Source organism: Kogia breviceps, chromosome 15 (assembly GCF_026419965.1).
Source record: "Kogia breviceps isolate mKogBre1 chromosome 15, mKogBre1 haplotype 1, whole genome shotgun sequence".
Lineage (NCBI taxonomy): Eukaryota > Metazoa > Chordata > Mammalia > Artiodactyla > Physeteridae > Kogia > Kogia breviceps.
The window spans coordinates 82,254,424-82,274,567 of record NC_081324.1 but is presented as its reverse complement, the minus strand read 5'-3'; the positions used below and the strand labels follow the sequence as shown (position 1 = coordinate 82,274,567).

General features: G+C 46.5%; 1 protein-coding gene across 11 annotated transcripts in view; it reads left to right on the top strand.

Moving 5' to 3' along the window:
* The window catches only part of KDM2B (lysine demethylase 2B), a 120,985-nt gene that overhangs the window by 58,630 nt on the left and 42,211 nt on the right, over nucleotides 1-20,144 (top strand). For all 11 annotated transcript variants that reach the window (XM_067015635.1, XM_067015633.1, XM_059039546.2 and 8 more), the window contains one exon: nucleotides 11,882-11,968. In XM_067015635.1, the coding sequence (XP_066871736.1) occupies nucleotides 11,882-11,968 (87 nt within the window). The remainder of the gene's footprint in view (nucleotides 1-11,881; nucleotides 11,969-20,144) is intronic.

Below are 20,144 nucleotides of genomic sequence, written 5' to 3'. Positions count from 1 at the left end.
GCTACAGGCAGCAGGAAGTGAGTAGCAGGTGATCTCATACACCCCAGTCCCTACCACTCGCTACCGTCTCCCTAATGTCTACTTACCATTTGGCTCACACATCTCTTTTTAGTATAATCTAACCATTTAGCTTGCTTATTGAACTTACCTGTCCCCAGAGATATTTATGGTTTTGAGCCTTGTCTGAGGAGGGCCTTTTTCAGGCTAAAGAGCTTATAAGCTGGGTGGACAGGTCTCCTTAGAGCCCCAGGAAAATTGGAGCCTCTGCTAGCATCTCTGAGTGCTGTGTGGCGTGTATGGGGGAAGTGGGCCACTCGTCTTTTCCAGAGTAGGTAGATAGAGCTACTTCCTTGCTCTCTGGCCAGGCCATTAGCCCCAGTCCCTCCCAGTCCCTGGAGACCCAGAGGAGATTTTGAACCCAAGACTGGCCTCTAGAGTGAGTGAGTGTTGTCACAGAAGGCGAACAGCTTCTTCCTGGCTGCACGCCTATTAGGTCCCTTTGTTCACTCTTCTCAGATGTTGGGGTTTCTTTTACACTGGCTGAGAACTAAAAGTCAGCTCAGGAATGTGGGTCCAAGACAGAAGTCTTAGCTGATGCCCACTGCCTCTACTACCATTGAGTGATTAGTGTTTCTCACCAGTGGTGGTTCACCCTTGATGGTTGATCAGTTATGATCTTTGGCTTGTGTTGCAAAAAGATGATGTCTTCTTTCCTTCTCTCTCTTTCTCTGGGACCTCAGAGACTGCTGCTAATGGTGGCTCATGGTAACCAGAGCCCCTGGGATTAGAGACAGTCCCCAAAGTAAGTCAGTCTCCAGATGGCTAGGTTTTAGCTTTTATCAAAAGCCCATTTTTTTCCTTTCTTGTCTGATGTATGGTTTGCTTTTTGTTTTTAAATTTTTATTTATTTATTTATTTTTGGTTGCGTTGTGTCTTCATTGCTGTGTGGGCTGTCTCTAGTTGTGGTGAGCGGAGGCTACTCTTCGTTGTGGTGCGCGGGCCTCTTGTTGTAGAGGCTTCTCTTTGTTGCAGAGCGTGGGCTCTGGGCACGCGGGCTCAGTAGTCGTGGCGCACGGGCTTGTGGGATCCCGGACCAGGGCTCGAACCTGTGTCCCTGCATTGTCAGGCGGATTCTTAACCACTGTACCACCAGGGAAGTCCCTATTTTTTTTTTTTTTTTTTTGTGGTACGCGGGCCTCTCACTGTTGTGGCCTCTCCCGTTGCGGAGCACAGGCTCCGGACACGCAGGCCCAGTGGCCATGGCTCACGGGCCCAGCCGCTCCGCGGCATGTGGGATCCTCCCGGACCGGGGCACGAACCCGTGTCCCCTGCATTGGCAGGAGGGCTCTCAACCACTGCTCCACCAGGGAAGCCCGTCCCTATGTTTTTTAATTGTGGTAAATTATATACAACATTTATCATGTTCATTAGTTAATTAATTATCATTACCAGATCACCAGTTTAGAATCTTGAAGGAAGAAATAGTTACCATTTTAACCATTTTAAAGTGTACAGTTTAGTGGTATTAAGTACATTCACAATACTGTGCAACCACCACCTCTATCTAGTTCAGAACTTTTTCATCACCTGAGGCAGAACCTTGTACCCATCAGCAGTCTCCATTTCCCCCACCCCCACAGTCTGCCTTCTGTCTTTATAGATTTACTGATTCTGGATATTTCATCTATTTAAGAGTTTTAAGTGTAGGGAGTTACCTGGTGATCCAGTGGTTAGGATTCAGGGCTTTCACTGCTGTGGCCTGCATTCAGTCCCTGCTGGGGAACTGAGATCCTGCAAGCTACGTGACATGGCCGAAAGAAAAAAAAAGAGTTTTAAGTGTAATATTGTTAAATGATCAGTGTAAAAAAAAATAAATAAACATTATAGGCTAGAGGATAGAAAACGTCCCCTTCCTCAATTCTCACATCCTGGAAAATAACCTTTGTTAATCACTTACTGAATGTACTTCTGGAGCTTTCCCCTCACTCCCATGTATACAAACATATATAAATTTGTTTTTAATTCGTTCATACTTGCTTTTGTCCCTTAAAGCTTGCTTTTTGGTGTCTGTTTCTATAGGTCTAGTTTACTCTTTTTTTGTGGGCAGGACTTTTGAAAGTTGAGTTTTTCCTTGTAGCCATGCTAATGAGAGCACCTCAGTGACCCGACGGTTTAAGCAAGACCAAGTGAGCTCAGTCGGACCTTGAAAACTTGACTGGGATTGGGGGGCTCTTGCTTTAGATTCAAGTCAAAAAAATGACTATCTACTTTTTTGCTGTTTGACAGGAAAAGAGATGCCAGCATCCTGTAAAAATCGATAAGAAAGCCATTTCCTTCCCTATCTTTGTGAAACTCTGGGATTTGACATTAAGGTGCCTTAAGTGACTCCCTTCTTTTAAGACAATTATTCTGTGGAGGGTGCAGGATACTGGCTTGTGCGGAATGGGAAAAACAAGAAATCAGGACACAAGAGATGCTTGAATTCAATTTCAGTTTCTGTTCTTAGCTATTTGCTGTGTGGCCTTGGGCAAGTCACACCACCTTTCTGTTTACCTGTATGTAAATCTAAGATATTAGACTAAATGTGCTTTGTCCTTTCAGGAATCAGATTCTGTTGGTTCCTTGGCCATTGTTAAGTGTATAACTGATTGAAATCTGAGTATTCTCATTGTAAAATGGGGATAATAACAGGGACCTAGGTCACTGAATTATTTTGTGGGACAATAAGGTAATGAACACTTAGCTCTCCTAGTAAGTCCTTGGAGAAAAATTAGGTATGCTTAGGTAACAAGCAAAGGCGAGTCAGACTGGCTTTGACCAGCTCCCCACCCTTCCCATGCTCTTTCACCACCTTTCAGCTTCCCCCATCCCTGTTTTAGGTTAACGATTACTGTCTCTATTAGTTTCCTAGAGCTGCCGTAACAAAGTACCACAAACTGGCTTAAAACAACAGAAGTTTATTGTCTCACAGTTCTGGAAGCCAGAAGTCTGAAATCAAGGCCATGCTCACTCTGAAGGCTCTGGGGGAGGATCTTTCCTTCCTTGTCTCTTCCAGTTTTTCTTGGTTGCTGGCAATCCTTGGAGCTCCTTGCCTTGTAGCTACATCCCTCCAGTCTCTGCCACAGTCTTTACATTGGCAGTCTGTGTTCTCTGTGTGTTTCTGTGTGTCTTCTCATAAGGATGATGTCTGTGGATTAGGGCCCATTCTAATCCAGTATGACCCATTTCCCAATAAGGTCACATAATAAGGTTGTAGATGCACTTGAATTTTTTTTTTTTTTTTTTTTTTTTGCGTTACGTAGGCCTCTCACTGCTGTGGCCTCTCCCGTTGCGGAGCACAGGCCCCGGACACGCAGGCCCAGCGGCCATGGCCCACGGGTCCAACCGCTCTGCGGCATGCGGGATCTTCCCGGACCGGGGCACGAACCCGCGTCCCCCGCAGCGGCAGGCAGACTCCCAACCACTGCGCCACCAGGGAAGCCCGATGCACTTGAATTTTGAGGGGCTCACTCTTCAGTTCATTGCATTGTTTTTTTCCCCTTTTTTCTCTTGGATTGGCAATCATTAATCGGTGGACAAAGTAATTCCTAGTGAAGGCTTGGGCCTAAGTGCGCAGTGACCACCAAGATAGGAAGTGGGAGGGTCTTTGTCAGATATGCATTTGCAAGGTGATTCTGCAGCTGTCCTTGTTTTTTTTTTTTTTGTCCTTGTTAATTAATGTAATGCCAGGCTCTCTTCCCTATCATTCCATGCGCTTCTGGCTGCCAGAGTGTCAGCTAGGGGTGGAAATGGCAGCTCACTATAGACAGCCACCTTTCTTATTGCATGGAATTATGGGGCCTCACAGAATTATGGGACTGATGGAATTGTGAGGCCACATGGAATTGTGGGTCTGCATGGAATTATGGGGCTGCATGGAATTATGGGACTGCATAGAATTCTGGGGCCACATAGGATTGTGGGTCTACATGGAATTATGGGGCTGCATGGAATTATGGGACTGCACAGAATTATGAGCCACATAGAACTGTGGGGCTGAATGGAATTAAGGGGCTGGAAGAGACAGTGAGGGGCCACTGCTTTCAGATGTTACTTAAAAAAAAACAAAACCCACTAAAAAGGAGATCAATTGTATTGTTCTTTCATCAAAACCCAAATAGGAAAGAAAATAATGCTAAATTAAGAGTACATCGCCCAAACAAGTGTTATCTTTTAAGACCAAAGGTTGTGGAGCCAGGCTGCCTCTCCTGTACCATCCATTAACCAGCTGACCGCTCTGGGGGAATGCAGTAAAATGGGGATGGTAAGAATCCTGCCTCATTGAATTAGTGAGGTGACATGGGTAAAGAAAGGAAGCCTTAGCACAGAGCCTTTAAGTGCTCAGTGAGCTAGAGCTGATATTATTATTTCAGACACCGTGGAGTGAGAACAGGCCCATTTAGGGTCAAGTGTGAGAGTCTGTGAAACCCATGACTGTGAAAGGAAGGTGTGTACAGCTTTTCTCCCTTGGGGTCATCAGGTCTGGACCCCAGAACACACCTGCTTATCTAAGTTGCCCTTTCTGGGTCTTGCTCTTTTGCAAAACAGTGAGGCGTGGAGCGCAGACCTCCAGCACTGTCAGCTTTTAAAAAATCTTCACACCCCTCCTGCTTCAGAGGAGCCGAAAGGCGGGAAGCCAGTGGGAGGGCTGCAGCCTGGCTCTCTCACCTCCGAGGGTGACCCAGAGCTTAGAAAACAGGGAACAACCAGATTCAGCCTGGCCAGGGTGTCAGGCCTCCGGAAGTCACCAAGGCTCTTCTACTGGGGGCTGCACGTAATACTGAGCCCTGTGTTTGGTATTTTTGCTGGGCTGTGAGTGGATAGAGGGTTGATACAGGGGTGAATCCTGTCACCTAAGGAGCCAAACAAGCTACGTGTTATTCTGAGTCTGCTGCTGGTACCACCTCAGGAGAATGAAGGAGAGCAGTGAGGGGCCAGAGATCTGAGTTCCAGACACCTGTGCAAAAACCCTAGACTGGAAAAAATGGGTGGGTTGATCCATGCTACTTGGGGTCCCTTTTAGCCTAAAACTGACTTCTGGGTCCCTGAATCACATATTTATCCCCACTAGTTATGCAGCTAAATCAGCTTTTAAACTGCCCTTCAAAATTAAATAAACTTAAAATTTTTTCCCTATGCTTACAACTTGTTAAATGGATGAATTCTGCAAACAGGATGGGGACTGTGTATCCCAACAGGAAATATGGCATAAGCCCAAAGGGATCGGCTAACATTTCTTGAGCATTTTCCACATGCCAAATACCTTCCATGTATCATGATGCTGGCAAGGTGGGGACTCTTATTATTCCATTTCTTAGATGGGAAACTGAGACTCAGAGAGATGTGGTGACTCGCCCAAATCATGTAGCTAATAAGCTTTTTTTTAAAAAAAATATTTATTTATTTTATTATTTCCTTTGACTGCACCGGGTCTTAGTTGCGGCATGCGGGATCTTTAGTTGCAGCATGTGTGCGAGATCTAGTTCCCTGACCAGGGATCGAACCCAGGCCCGCGTCGAACCCACACTGCATTGGGAGTGGGGAGTCTTACCCACTGGCCCACCAGGGAAATCCCGCTAATAAGCTTTTAATCATGTTGCACTATGGCAAGTGTGGTCTGTTAGTTTCCTGTGACTGCCATAACAAATGACCACAAACTTGGTGGATTGAAACAACAGAAATTTATTCTCTAGCAGTTCCAGAGGCCAGAAGTCAGAAGTCAAGGTGTGAGCAGGGCTGTCCTCCCTTGGAAGGTTCTGGGGAGTATCCTTCCTTGCTCTTCCAGCTGTTGCTGGTTCCTGGTGTTCCTTAGCTTGTGGCTGTGTCACTCCAGTCTCTGCCTCTGTCTTCCCATGGCCTTTATCCTTATGTCTGTTTGAATCTCCCTCTCCGTTCTCTTATAAAGACACCAGTCGTTGGATTTAGGGTCCACCCTAAATCCAGGATTATTTCATCTCGAGATTCTTAACTAATTATATCTGCAAAGCCTTTCCCCCTGCTGCCCTCCCCGAGTAAGGTCACATTCACAGGTACCAGAGATTAGGACTTGAACATAGCTTTTTTTTTTTTTAATCTTTTTTTTTTTCTTGGCCGCACCGTGAGGCTTGTGGGTTCTTAGTTCCCCGACCAGGGATTGAACCCGCGTGAAAGCACGGAGTCCTAACCACTGGACCGCCAGGGAATTCCCTGAACATAGCTTCTTGTGAGACACAGTTCAACCCAGTACAGATGGGTTTTTAACAGGCAGGCACAAGATGGTTGGGCTGGAGTGGAGGCAGGGATCTTGGGAGACCTAAGGTACATTGATGCCTGGTTGCAGGGGTCCTTACCTATGGCCAGGAGGGAACCCCTGAGACTTCTGGGTTTCCTACAACAGCAGCCGGAGCTGCTCCATGCCTTGTTACTCTCCCTCTACTGGCCTGTGGTTGGTGATTCTTTCCTGATGCCTGCTTCTGCTTTATTGTCACAGTGTTGGTATTTTTAGTCACAGTTATAGATGGAGTTTCTAATTATTAATGCCCCATTTTGGGGAGCAGTGGGGCCTGAATCCAATGTTAACTAATAAAGCTCTTTGAGAGCAGTTGGCATAAGGTGAAGCAGAGGCCCAGCACATCCATTGTCTGTGGTTTTCTTGTTAAGTCAAAAGCAGGGCAGTTTGCATCAGAAAGGGCCTGGTGGCCCCAGTCTTTCTCTTATAGAAAGCCTGCCCTATTCTTTCCTACTCAGAAGGGTTGTATGGTATAACCCGAAGAGTGCTGGGCTGTTACAGGCACCCATGCTTCCTAGTCTCTGCTTCCAAGAGCCCCAGGGAGTGTATAAATGCTAGCAGAGCCCAGGGAAGACAGTGACAAGATTCCCTCCCTTCTGCACAATTTATTTCTCAGAGAGAAAATCTCCAATTAGAATAATCTCCTCTTCCTGCAGCCTGTCACATACAGACGAACAATACTTCCCTGTGGGACAGAGGCCAGAGTGCCCCCTGGTGGCCACTGACAGCCACACACGGAGAGGAGCTCTGCTTCCTTCAGGAAGTGTGTGTATGAGCTCCGAGACGCAAGGATACTTGGCAAGGTCTCTATTAATTTTAATTATTATTTATAATTATGTATTAATTATTAATAATACTTATGCCTTCAGTAATAGTTTTTTTAACCAGCCATTCCTCTAAAGAGGGCTTACTTCAATGCTTGTGAGTTACTGACACCAGCTCTGATACTGAAACGACAGGAAATCTTGAGATACTTCAGAAGGAAACTCAAAGCAAACCAAGGCAAGTGGGCATTATTTTCAGTCACATGCAGAGCAGTGTTTGTAAACTGGTCACCCATGGCCCAGGCCAGCCCACAGATATATTTGGCTCACAGTGTTTTTTTGAAATTTTCAGTCAGTTGCCAACATTTGAAATTGGAGAGATTTTGTTTTCCTTTATTTTTAAGATTTATTTATTTATTTTTTTGATGTGGACCGTTTTTAAAGTCTTTATTGAATTTGTTACAATATTGCTTCTTTTTTTTTTTTTTTTTAATGTTTTGGTGTTTTGGCTGCGTGGCATGTGGGATCTTAGCTCCCTGACCAGGGATCGAACTCACACCCCCTGCATTGGAAGGTGAAGTCTTAACCACTGGACCGCCAGGGAAGTCCTGAAATTGGAGAGATTTTAAATAAAACTCTGGATCTTTGATTTCTTCTGAAAAACCAGAGATCTGGTAGGGTTCATTTCCATAGGAGTTTAATAAGTTGAAATTGAGAAGCATTTGACATCTTGAAGCTGGGCATGTGGTCTCTAGTTTGCCATACGCTGCGTTACTGTCTATCGCTCTAAGAGTCCATTTATATTTTTAACTTTCCCTGCTTGGTTCCTGGAGGCATTTGAGTTTGTCACTCCCCAGCATAGTTTGAGATTGGGATAAGGGGGCAGAAAATCCTGTGGAAGTCCTCTGCCCCCCAACCATAGGGTAAGATATATGTATATAGCTTTGGCTAAACATGGAGCATCTTCCTGAAAAGCTTTTTTCTTAATGATTGGTGTGGGGGCGGGGAGGAAACCTTATTTTTAGGAGAAAACAAACCCTGATGTATTGTGGAGGGGGGTGTGAAATTCATATGGGTTATTAAGAACCATGAAATGTCAACAAAATTTCATTCCTGTGCAGGCCCACTTTGGTCACACGAGCCTCTTCTGTGATGGGGGTGAATGTTTCAGAAAGGCTTTATAAAGGTGTTAGTGGCTGAATGGTGTTAGTTAGTCCTTCTGTCTGTTTTGCAAGGAATAGGTGGGGATGATTCACTTCTGTATTTGTGAGTCAAATGGTAAATATGAGCCCAGATTGTCTCTTGGGTATCTTTTTTTTAAAAAAAATTATTTATTTGTTTATTATTTTTGGCTGCATCAGGTCTTAGTTTCGGCACGTGGGCTCTTTGTTGTGGCGCGGGCTCTTCGTTGCAGCACGCGGGTCCCAGAGCACATGGGCTCTGTAGTTGGGCACGCAAGCTGTCTAGTTGAGGCACGCGGGCTTAGTCACCCCGCGATATGTGGGATCTTAGCTCCCTGACCAGGGATCGAACCTGCGTCCCCTGTGCTAGAAGGCGGATTCTTTTTCTTTTTTAAAATTTATTTTATTTATTTATTTTTGGTTGTGTTGGGTCTTCACTGTGAGTGGGGGCTTTCTCTAGTTGAGGCGAGCAGGGGCTCTTCTTTGTTGCGGTGCGTGGGCTTCTCATTGCAGTGGCTTCTTTTGTTGCAGAGCACAGGCTCTAGGCACTCGGGCTTCAGTACTTGTGGCACACGGGCTCAGTAGTTGTGGCACGTGGGCTTTAGAGCACAGGCCCTGTAGTTGTGGCCTGTGGGCTTAGCTGATCCGCGGCATGTGGGACCTTCCTGGACCAGGGCTCGGACCGTGTCCCCAGCACTGGCAGACGGATTCTTAACCACTGCGCCACCAGGAAAGCCCAAGGAAGGCGGGTTCTTTACCACTGGACCACCTGGGAAGTCTCTTTGGTGTCTTTTTAATAATGGGGTAGGAATCAGTTCGAGACGTTGCTAGCATGGTTTCCTGAGGCTTTATCACCCAGTGTTACTCATTCAGTTTGTTGTCAGATGGACCAGGTCAATGCCAGTTTTCACCCACCTCTCAGCTGTGTGATCTTGAACTATATCACTGAACCTCTCTGAATTTTAGTTTCTGCTTTTGTGAAATGGAGAGAATCAGCCCTACCCCACAGATAGGATTATTTTAATGTCTAGAGCAAGCACTCAACAGATGTTCCTAAGAATGGTAGTAAAGGGCTTCCCTGGTGGCGCAGTGGTCGAGAGTCCGCCTGCCGATGCAGGGGACGCGGGTTCGTGCCCCGGTCCGGGAGGATCCCGCGTGCCGCGGAGCGGCTGGGCCCGTGAGCCGTGGCTGCTGAGCCTGCGCGTCTGGAGCCTGTGCTCCGCGACGGGAGAGGCCACAACAGTGAGAGGCCCACATACAGCAAAAAAAAAAAAAAAAAAATTATGTTTTAAAACAGTTTGATATTTTCAGAAAAATTCTGCAGATAGTACAGTTTCCACATAACCCTCACACTCAGTTTCCCCTGTTATTAACATCCTACGTTAATAGCGTGCATTTATTACTTTATATATATATATATATATTTATTTATTTATTTTTTGCTGCATTGGGTCTTCGTTGCTCTGCACGCAGGCTTTCTCTAGTTGTGGTGAGCGGGGGCTACTCTTCGTTGTGGTGCACGGGCTTCTCACTGCGGTGGCTTCTCTTACTGCGGAACACGGGCTCTAGAGCTCAAGCTTCAGTAGTTTTGGCACGTGGGCTCAGTAGTTGTGGCTCGCGGGCTCTAGAGCACAGGCTCAGTGGTTGTGGCGCATGGGCTTAGTTGCTCCGCGGCATGTGAGATCTTCCCAGACCAGGGCTCGAACCCGTGTCCCCTCCGTGGGCAGGTGGATTCTTAACCACTGCGCCATCAGGGAAGGCCCTGCATTTGTTACATCTAATGAACCAATTCTGATACATTATTGTTAATTAAAGGCTATCATTTATTCACATTTCCTCAATTTTTACCTAATGTCCTTTCTCCTTTTGTCTGCGATAGTTTCTCAGCGTTTGCTTGTTTTTGTCTCCCTTGACAGATTTAAGGTGTACGGCTTAGGCATTTTGTAGAGAGTTCCTCTTTGGGGATTTGTGGCTTTATTTATTTATTTAAGTTTTTTACTGGAGACTTACTGTAGGTTAGTCATTGTGAGAGGCTGGGGATATAGCAGTGAACCAAGATATTTTATAGACAGCATTTATAAATCGCTGACATTGACTCTGGGACTTGGAGAAGGTTGTATGTGCTGAGAATTGAACCCAGGCACCCCCAGAGGCCAAACCCTTCACCACAGTGGTTGTTGGCCCCCTTCTGTGGGGAGAGAAAGGGGTTGTGCAGGTGGGTTTGAGGGTAATAGGCACATTAAAATTTTATTAATTTTTTTTTTTTACTTTTTATTTTTACTTATTTATTTATTTTTGCTGCTGCACAGCTTGTGGGATCTTAGTTCCCTGACCAGGGATCGAGCCCGTGCCACCTGCAGTGGAAGCGCGGAGTCTTTACCACTGGACCGCCGGGGAAGTCCCAACATTTTGAAAAATCGGGCAACCAAATGGTGATCATAAAAGTAGGAAAATAAATAGATAAGTTAGAAGTGAGTTAGATTCTTTCTGGTGAAGATTTAGGAAAGTGAGTTAAAATCATCTTCACCTACATTTGTCTTCTGAGCTCTCTGCTCTTCCTGTTAAGTGCTACTGTGCAACTTACTCTGTTCTTAAATGTCTCTGCAGGAATGTCTTGTACAATCCAAAAATTAATGGGTCGAGGTAGGCCAGTAACACATCTGTGTCCATCCCTAAACACTTTTTTATGGCATGCTGTGGAGGCAGCCAAAAAACCCACGTGTGACATGGTCATGGGGCAGGTAGTCTGGTGCCAGAGAGCAGGGTTCAGGGACTCTGTCCTCCTTGTCTGGGGTGACATCCAAGTCCTTTGAGCATTTCTGAGCCTTGGTTGCCTCACCCATCAGTTAGGGATGATTCAGTGGAGAGTGACATCTTACACCTTAATGAGATTCTAAAGTTAGCAGCACACAAGGCCAAAATCTGTTATAGTCAGGATTACCCTGAAAAACCTTGAAACCACCCACAAAGGAGTGAACACGGAGACCCTCACACAGTCTGTCAGTATGTCCATCACAGCCCATTTTTCTGCCAGTGCATGGCTAGCAGACTCCAAGCTCGGTCAGACCAGATTGAGTATCTACTTGTGTTTAGGGCCCTTGATGCAAAAAAACAATGACATGTCCTTACACACCAGGATGAGAATATACATGGCTTGCTGACTGATGGAAGACCAGAGGCAAGGCTCATGGGTGAGACCTCGTGGTTGCTTTTGTTTCTCTGAGCACGCAGCTGAATTGTGTACGTTAGAGGATCAGTTGGGTCACTGCCCAGCCCCCTCCCAGGGGACTTGGTAAGGATTAAATGAGGTTGGGTCCATGAGAGTCCCTGGAGCTCTGGACAAACGTTTGGTGTCAAAAGTATGATCAGTGAGTGATACATTCATGCAAGTCGTAGGGAGGTAGGTGATTTGCTCTTAAAAATTTTTTTGGAGAAGGGGATGTTCTGTGTTTTGTGGATCCTGGGGAAGCCTGGCTGCTTGGTTTCTATTGAGTGTGTGGGTATTGGTGGGGTTGGGGGCACAGGCAGTGACTCTGCAGAGACTTCTGCTGGGTAAGGTGCAGCCTCCAGCCCCCTGCAGAGACATCCCCTCTACCCTGGGCTAATATGGCTGCTTTGTTTCACCACAGAATGTCCTGAAGGAGCACGCGGATGACGACCCCAGTCTGGCCATCACTGGGGTCCCTGTTGTCACTTGGCCAAAGAAGACTCCAAAGGTAAGACACAGATCGCCCACAGCTGGGAGACCATAAATCCACTGCTTTTTCACATCTCCTGTAAGATGAATGTTGGCAGCCTTTCAGGGGGAATTCCTGGGAGAGGGCACCCCAGTTAAGAGGAACGGTGTTGGTGAGTTGTTCATTGCAACTTTTTTTTTTTTAAGGGATCATTTTCCCTAGCTGTGGAAACTGCAGGCACTGCCCCCTGGTGGTGACTCAGAAAACTGGGGAAGTGATACCTCACCTTTCTTCCTTTCCTCCCCTCTCTCCTTTCTTCTATATTTCCTTCCTTCCCTTGACCTCTAGCTGCTTTGTGGGCTGTTTTCTCCTCTTTTGAAAGTAGTTTTTTTCTCTTTCTAAATGGGTTGATGCTGGGGAACTCCCTGGCGGTCCAGTGGTTAGGACTCTGCGCTTCCACTGCAGGGGGCACAGGTTTGATCCCTGGTAGGGGAACTAAGGTCCCCCTTGCCTTGCAGTGTGGCCAGAAAAAAAAAAAAAAAAGGTTGGTGCTTGCCATGAAAAATTTGATCAAACAGGAAAGGACAAAGATGCTGGGAAGAATAGTAGTGACGTCACTGAGAACTTAGCAGGGGCAGGTTGCCTTGCCTCGTCCTCTGCATCCCCTGTCTTATTTAGACTCCAGAAATCCTGTGGGATAGACACTTGTGATTTGTTTTACAGATGAGAAAACTGAGGCTTAAAAAGACGAAGTTACTTGTTAGGTTACTTGGCAGAGCCGAGGATGCAAAGATCAGTCTGACAGCAGAGACCAAACTTTCAACCAGTGCCCTACCTCGGCTGCCCCGCTTTCTTGAGCAAGTTATATGAGCTCCCAGAACCTTACTTTCCTCATTTGTAAAAAGGGGTTATACCAGTACCTACTTCAAATGGTCATTGTGAGGACTAAACAAGATAATGCATGCAGAGTCTGTAGGACAAGGGCTGATTCATGATAAGTGCTCTAAATGTCTTTTGTAACCTAAGCAGCCTTCCTGTTGATGGGTATTGTGCTAATTTCTGATTTTTTTTTACTGTTATAAAAAACACTGAGAGGAACTTTCTAGATCTCTACTGTCTAAAAGGGTAGCTACTAGTCATATGTGGCTATTGGACACTTGAAATAAGGCAAGCCCAAATTGAGAGGTGCTGTCAGTATAATATACACAATAAATTTCAAAGACTTAGTACAAAAAAGAACAGTATACAATACCAATTTAACTTATTTTATTATTATTTTTTGTTTATTTGTTTTTGCTTTGTTTTGTTTTGTTCTGTGGTATGCGGGCCTCTCACTGTTGTGGCCTCTCCCGTTGCAGAGCACAGGCTCCGGACACGCAGGCTTAGCGGCCATGGCTCACAGGCCTAGCCGCTCTGCGGCATGTGGGATCTTCCCGGACCGGGGCACGAACCCGTGTCCCCTGCATCGGCAGGCGGACTCTCAACCACTGCGCCACCAGGGAAGCCCTAATTTATTTTTTATATTGATTGCCTGTTGAAATTAGGGTTGCCAGATTTTGAAAAGGAAGCCCATTTAAATTTGAATTTCAGGGCTTCCCTGGTAGCACAGGGGTTAAGAATACACCTGCCAATGCAGGCGACACAGGTTTGAGCCCTGGTCTGGGAAGATCCCACATGCTGCAGAGCAACTAAGCCCGTGCACCACAACTACTGGGCCTGTGCTCTAGAGCCCGCGAGCCACAACTACTGAACCTGCGTGCCACAACTACTGAAGCCCGTTCGCCTAGAGCCCGTGCTCCGCAACAAGAGAAGCCGTGACAGTGAGAAGTCTGCGCACTGCAACGAAGAGTAGCCCCCACTTGCTGCAACTAGAGAAAGCCCCCGCGCAGCCACAAAGATCCAACACAGGCATAAAATAAATAAATAATAAATAAATTAATTAATTAATTTGAATTTCAGATAAACAGCAGATACATTTTTTACTATAAGTATATCCCATATAGTGCATGAGATATACTTATGCTAAAAGAGTTTTTGTTCTTTATGTGAAATGTAATGGGGCATACTGTATTATTTGTTAAATCTGGCAACCCTAGTTGAAATGATAAAATTTTGGATGTATTAAACAAAATGGATTATTAGTATTCAGTTCACCTGTTTCTTTTTACCTTGTAAAATGTGGCTTCAAAAAAATTTTAAAGTACATAGTGGCTCACATTATATTTCTATTGGACAGTGCTGTTCTGGGTTATTCATTTCACTTTTTGTTTGGTTATCTTCTTAGGGTATAGTGTTTCTTTTCTTTTTCTTGGCCACGCTGTGCGGCTTGTGGGATCTTAGTTCTCTGACAAGGGATTGAACCCGGGGCCACAGCAGTGACAGCACCAAGTCCTAATCACTGGTCCGCCAGGGAACTCCCGTTAGGGTATATTCCCAAATGTGGGATTGTTAATGGGAAAGGTACTTGTGGGTATCGAATTCTAATTCTCTTTGAAGCTTCGTGGGAACTGAGGCGGCCATAGGAATGAAAAGGAGTTGCCTGCACATCTGCCTTTACCTCCCCAGTCTGTGGATGTGAGTGGGGTTTTAAAGTTGACTTTCCCCTACATGGGCCATAAATATAAATGTCATTTATCAGACCACAAACCGTGCTTGCAGACATAGCAACTTGAAATAGCCCAGCCAGGTCCCACGGCTGCTTTGAACCTGCAGAGGAAACCGAGGCTTTGCCTTGCTGCCGCCTGCTTCCCTCTTAGCTGAGGAATTGCTCCATAGGACGGATTAGGGTTTGTAGAGGGCATGGGCTTGGCTTTTTTTTTTTTTTTAAATTTCTGAATTTTATTTATTTTTTTATACAGCAGGTTCTTCTTAGTTATCCATTTCATACATATTAGTGTATACATGTCAATCCCAGTGTCCCAGTTCATTCCCCCACCCTTCCCCCCGCCACTTTCCCGCCTTGGTGTCCGTACGTTTGTTCTCTATATCTGAGAGCATGGGCTTTTAAAGAAACACACTTGCCACTACTCACTGTAATCTCAGAATTAATGGAGGGGCCCAGACGAGCCTCCGGGGGAAATCACTTCAGGACCACAAATGTGTCCTGTCTGGAGACCCTTAACCCACTCCTCAGGGGCTTCTAGGCATTTTTTTTTTAAACAAAGAAAGCTCTGCCCCTTCTCCTCCCAAGGCCTGGAAACAGGAAGCTGGCTTCTGGCGGGAGTAGCCTTTATTTAAGATTCCCTTGGAGGACTGGTTTATAAGCGCTGGTCTGTACGTAAGTTGGGTGTGGTTGGTATCAACAGTGGTGGGAGAAATTGGAGCCCTTAGGCTGGTTGGGGAAGAGTGGGTGGGAGGGAGAAGTAAGAGCCTTTGACGTTTAACAGTGATTGTGGGGTGCCAGGCTTTTTTTTTTAAACACCTTACAATGAAACAAATAGAACTCACATACCTTACCGTTCTCCCACTTAAAGTGTACAATGAAATGTTTTTAGTATGTTGAAAATATTTGGAGTTGTGCAGCCAACACCACAGTCTAATTTTGGAACATTTTCATAGCCCCTTAAAAGAAGCCCCATCAGCGGTCAGTTCCCACTCCACCAAGCCGCCCCTCCCCGAGCTGCTGGAAACTTTGTCTCCATGGATTTGCCTATTCTGGACATTTCATATAAATAGAATTGTACAGTATGTGGCCTTTTGTGACTGACTTCTTTCACTTAGAAGATCGTTTTCAGGGTTCATCCAAGTTATACATCTGTCAGTATTTCATGCCTTTATAGGGTTGAATAATATTCCACTGTATGGATGGACCACAATCTGTTTAATCATTCCTCTGTCAATGGGCATTTGGGCTGTTTCTACCTTTTGGCTATTGTGATTGATGATGCTATGAACATTCATGTATAGGTTTTTATGTGAACATGTGTTTTCGTTTCTCTTGGGTAGAAACCTAGGCATAGAATTGACTAGTCAGATGGTAACTCTACGTTGAAATTTTTGAGGAACTGCCTGTTTCTCAAAGTGCTTGCAGCATTTTCTATTCCTCCCAGCAATTATAAGAGTTCCAGATTTCTCCGCATCTTTGCCAACACCTATTATCCGTCTTTTTGATTAGAGCCATGCAAGCAAGCACAATCGTTTTCTTTTTAATTTAGTTTTCTATAAATTATTTGAAGTTTATTGTATGAGTTTGCAAGGGCCGCTGTGACAAAGTACCTCAGGCTGAGTGGCTTAAATGACAGAAAATTTTCTCACAGGTCTGGAGGCCAGAAGTCTGAGATCACGGTGTTAGTTGGCAGGATGTATTTCTTTCTTTCTTTTTTTTTAAAAAAAATAGAGCTGAAGAGTCTTTTTTTTTTTTTTTTTTAATTTATTTATTTATTTATGGCTGTGTTGGGTCTTTGTTGCTGTGCACGGGCTTTCTCTAGTTGCGGCGAGCGGGGGCTACTCTTCGTTGCGGTGTGCAGGCTTCTCACTGTGGTGGCTCCTCTTGTTGTGGAGCACGGGCTCTAGGCACACGGGCTTCAGTAGTTGTGGCACGTGGGCTTAGTAGTTGTGGCTCGCGGGCTCTAGAGCTCAGGCTCTGTAGTTGTGGCGCACGGGCTTCGTTGCTCTGCGGCCTGTGGGATCTTCCCGGACCAGGGCTCAAACCCATGTCCCCTGAGCTGGCTGGCAGGCAGATTCTTAACCACTGCGCCACCTGGGAAGCCTGGCAGGATGTATTTCTTCTGAGGACTCTCTCCTTGGCTTGTAGATGGCTGTTGTCTCTGTGTCTTCACTGGGTCTTCCCTTTGTGTGTGTCCTAATCTCCTCTTCTTATAAGGACACCAGTCATACTGAATTCGGGCTCACCCTAATGACCCCATTTTAACTTAGTTACCTCATTAAAGACCTATCTCCAAGTACAGTCACATTCTGAGGTGCTGGGGGTTCAGACTTCAACATATGGATTTGGGGAGGACACAGTTTAAGCCCATAACATGTATTATAAATTATACAAAAAGGAATAAATAACATAATAATGAATACCATGACTCCCCCCCTGCCCCGACTCAGCTCTAGAAATAAATTATTGCCAGTGTAACCAAAACCCCCCTGGATATTCCTTCTAAATGTATGCAGCAGTTTTTTTGTTTGTTTGTTTGGTTTTTTTTTTTGCGGTATGCGGGCCTCTCACTGTTGTGGCCTCTCCCGTTGCGGAGCACAGGCTCCGGACGCGCAGGCTCAGCGGCCATGGCTCACGGGCTTAGTTGCTCCGCGGCATGTGGGATCTTCCCGGACCGGGGCACGAACCCGTGTCTCCTGCATCGGCAGGCGGACTCTCAACCACTGCGCCACCAGGGAAGCCCCTATGCAGCAGTTTTTAGATTTTATTTAATTCTTACATCGAGGCTGGCAGGGGGTTAGGATTGTCTTCATGATGCAGCTGAAAACTAGGGATTCAGAGAGGAAGGCTGGTAAGCCTGGGTCCACACAGCTTGTGAATCTAAGGTGTTCGTCCCTGCGCCCGAGGAGCTCAATGAAATGTGGTGGAAGGCAGGGGGAGGGGAGGCTGGCTGCTGTATTTATGCATTTCCTGGCTGGTGGGGTTAAAAAGTTAACAGGAAGGGAAGAAGTAAGTAAACGACTGACTGCCTGGGCCGCCCGGGGTCTCTTGATTCCCAGGCTTGCAGTGGGCTTCCTCCCAATTTGATGCAGGTTGGGTTGAAAGATCAAGGGTGCTCATTGAGGCTGTCAGGATGCAAAGTCCGGATCGTACTGGGTCTGGCTCAGGTTACTTAAGGAATTAATGCTAAATGATGATTAGCAAGAAATGCTTTGATCTCCCACCTTGCCTCCCGGAGAAGAAAGTCCCTTTCTGGAACGGATTAGGTGCCGCGAGGTCATTTCTGATGTGGTGTCTTTCAAATCAAAGATGCTACTGAATCACCCTCTGTCACAATTCCCCTGATTGGCTGTTTTCCCCAGTGGTGATGGATTTGTTTTGATCCGTCTCTACTCTGGCCACTTCCTTTTATGACCAAGTGGTAGGATTGGGGGGCCTGTCTGTGACCTTAGAACCAAGCTGAGGGAACTGAACTTCTTTGAGGCCCGACTTCTGACCTCAGCCGTATTAGCAGGCTGACCTCTGCCCAGCGGCCAGACGCTTGTACTCAGCCAGCTAGTTAGTGGGTTGGTTCCCAGAGAAGGAAACCGAGGAAGGAGGTGAGATGAAGCTTTCCTGGAAAGCGAGCATGTTGATGCATTTGCTTCTTAACCTCTAGTGGCCAAACCAGGCTGCCTCTTGAATTGCAATTATTGGCAATTTTTCCTGAGCGGAGGAGCAGAGAGACTGGAGAGTGTGTCAGTAAGAACCCTGATGGGGACGTGGGAACAGCCGTCTTCAGCAGTTAGTGGATCAGCTCCCTCACCGGGATGTCACAGGAACCAGGGGAGGAAGTCACACACACACACACCTGACGCCTGTGTCACCCTCAGTTCTGCTTTGTTTCTCTTTCCCTTCCTCCACACTTGGTCATTCCGATCTGGGAGGCCTCAGCAGTCGGGGGTCCCCCGGGAGTGACACGCCGCCTTTCCCTGAGGGACAGGCACGTAAGTCTGTAAAAGAGGCCCTCATGTACTTCCTGTTCCCACTCTGCCCTGCTTCCAGCTCCCGTCTCCCCCGAGTAATTAAGCTGAAGATGTACAGTTGAGGAGGAGGAGAGGATGACTGCTGTTTATTGTTGCCTACTCAGGGCCAGATAATTTTCTAGAAAGGCAGTGTGGCCTAATGAGGAGCGGTCCTCAGGCTGGTGACATCTGCTTTACCTGGGGAACGTTTCTGTTTTTTTTTTTTTTTTTAAAAATCCAGTTTCCTGGGCCCCACTGAGACACTCTGATTCAGTAGGGGTGGGTGGGACCTGGGACTCTGCACTTTCTAAATGCTTCACAGGTAATTCTCATGCACAACTAGGGTGAACTCTGGGGTCAGATGCACCTGGAGATTGACTCCTGGCTCGGCCACTTACTAGTTGTCTGGCTGTAGGCAAGTCCGAGGCTTAGTTTATTCATCTGTAAAAAGGGCCGACAGTGCCTTTCTTACAAGTTCTCTGTGAGAGGCTGTCTGTAAAATACCTCTGTAGTAGCCTATCAGTCAGTGATAGCAATTATACTTTTGCCTAACTCTGGTTTATAAGTAAACACTAATCCTGGATCTGCTCTCCCAGAAGGCAGCAATAGAAGACACTGAAGGAGGACATGGATCAGAAGGGGGAGATTGGTTTAGAGACATTTCCCCTCCCTAAAGTATTACTGGCTGGGACAAACACTGCATCTCAAGTAAGGGCCCGCATGGCTTAATTTCGCGGAAGTAGTCACAGCTGGCGCTTCCTGCGATGGGGCTGGTTTAAGAAAGTGCTTCTCCTTCAGGTCCTCCGCACTCCACCCGAGGGAGAAGTCCTAGGCCTGTGAGCGGGAGGGTAACTGTTGTCTTAGAATATGCTGAAAGAGGCCTCGTGAGAGCCTGCTGGGAGGACGGGAACAGGAGGTGCTCACCCGGTGGGGGGAGGCCGACAGCAGGGACCACAGGACCAGGATAGCAGAGAGTGGACGGCGGGGAGGGTGTAGTGAGGGGAGCCAAGTGGACAACAGTCTGGGACCCTAGTCTGGACTCCCCAGGGCTTCCTGAAGTGACAGTGAAGTCATTTGTGGAGTTTGGAAGCTGGCAGGTTCCCAGGACTTCAGGCAGCAGAAACCCCTGACCAAAGAACACCCACAGAAGATGGTCTGCTCATTCTGGGTAAATGTTCTCTCCAACATCAGCAACAGAAAAACCCCATTGAAAGAAGATTGTTGGTGGTCAAGGGGTGCCACGGTTTCTTACAAGTCGAGACCCAGGTCTGACCAGTTCTTTGAGCTCAGATTCCAAAATTGTTAGTGTCTGAACCACATGACAGGGATCCCATCAGGACCCCCCCCCTTTTTTTAGTGGTGTGAACTGAACCCAGAAAGTGGAAGTTTGTAGAGTCACCACACATGAGATCCAGGCCGGAGAGAACAGTAACCTTCCCTGATGGCTTTTTAAATTGTCTTTTAATACATTTTATTTATTTTTGGCTGCATTGGGTCTTCGTTGCTGTGCGCAGGCTTTCTCTAGCTGCGGCGAGCTGGGGCTACTCTTTGTTGTGGTGCGTGGGCATCTCATTGCGGTGGCTTCTCTTGTTGTGGAGCATGGACG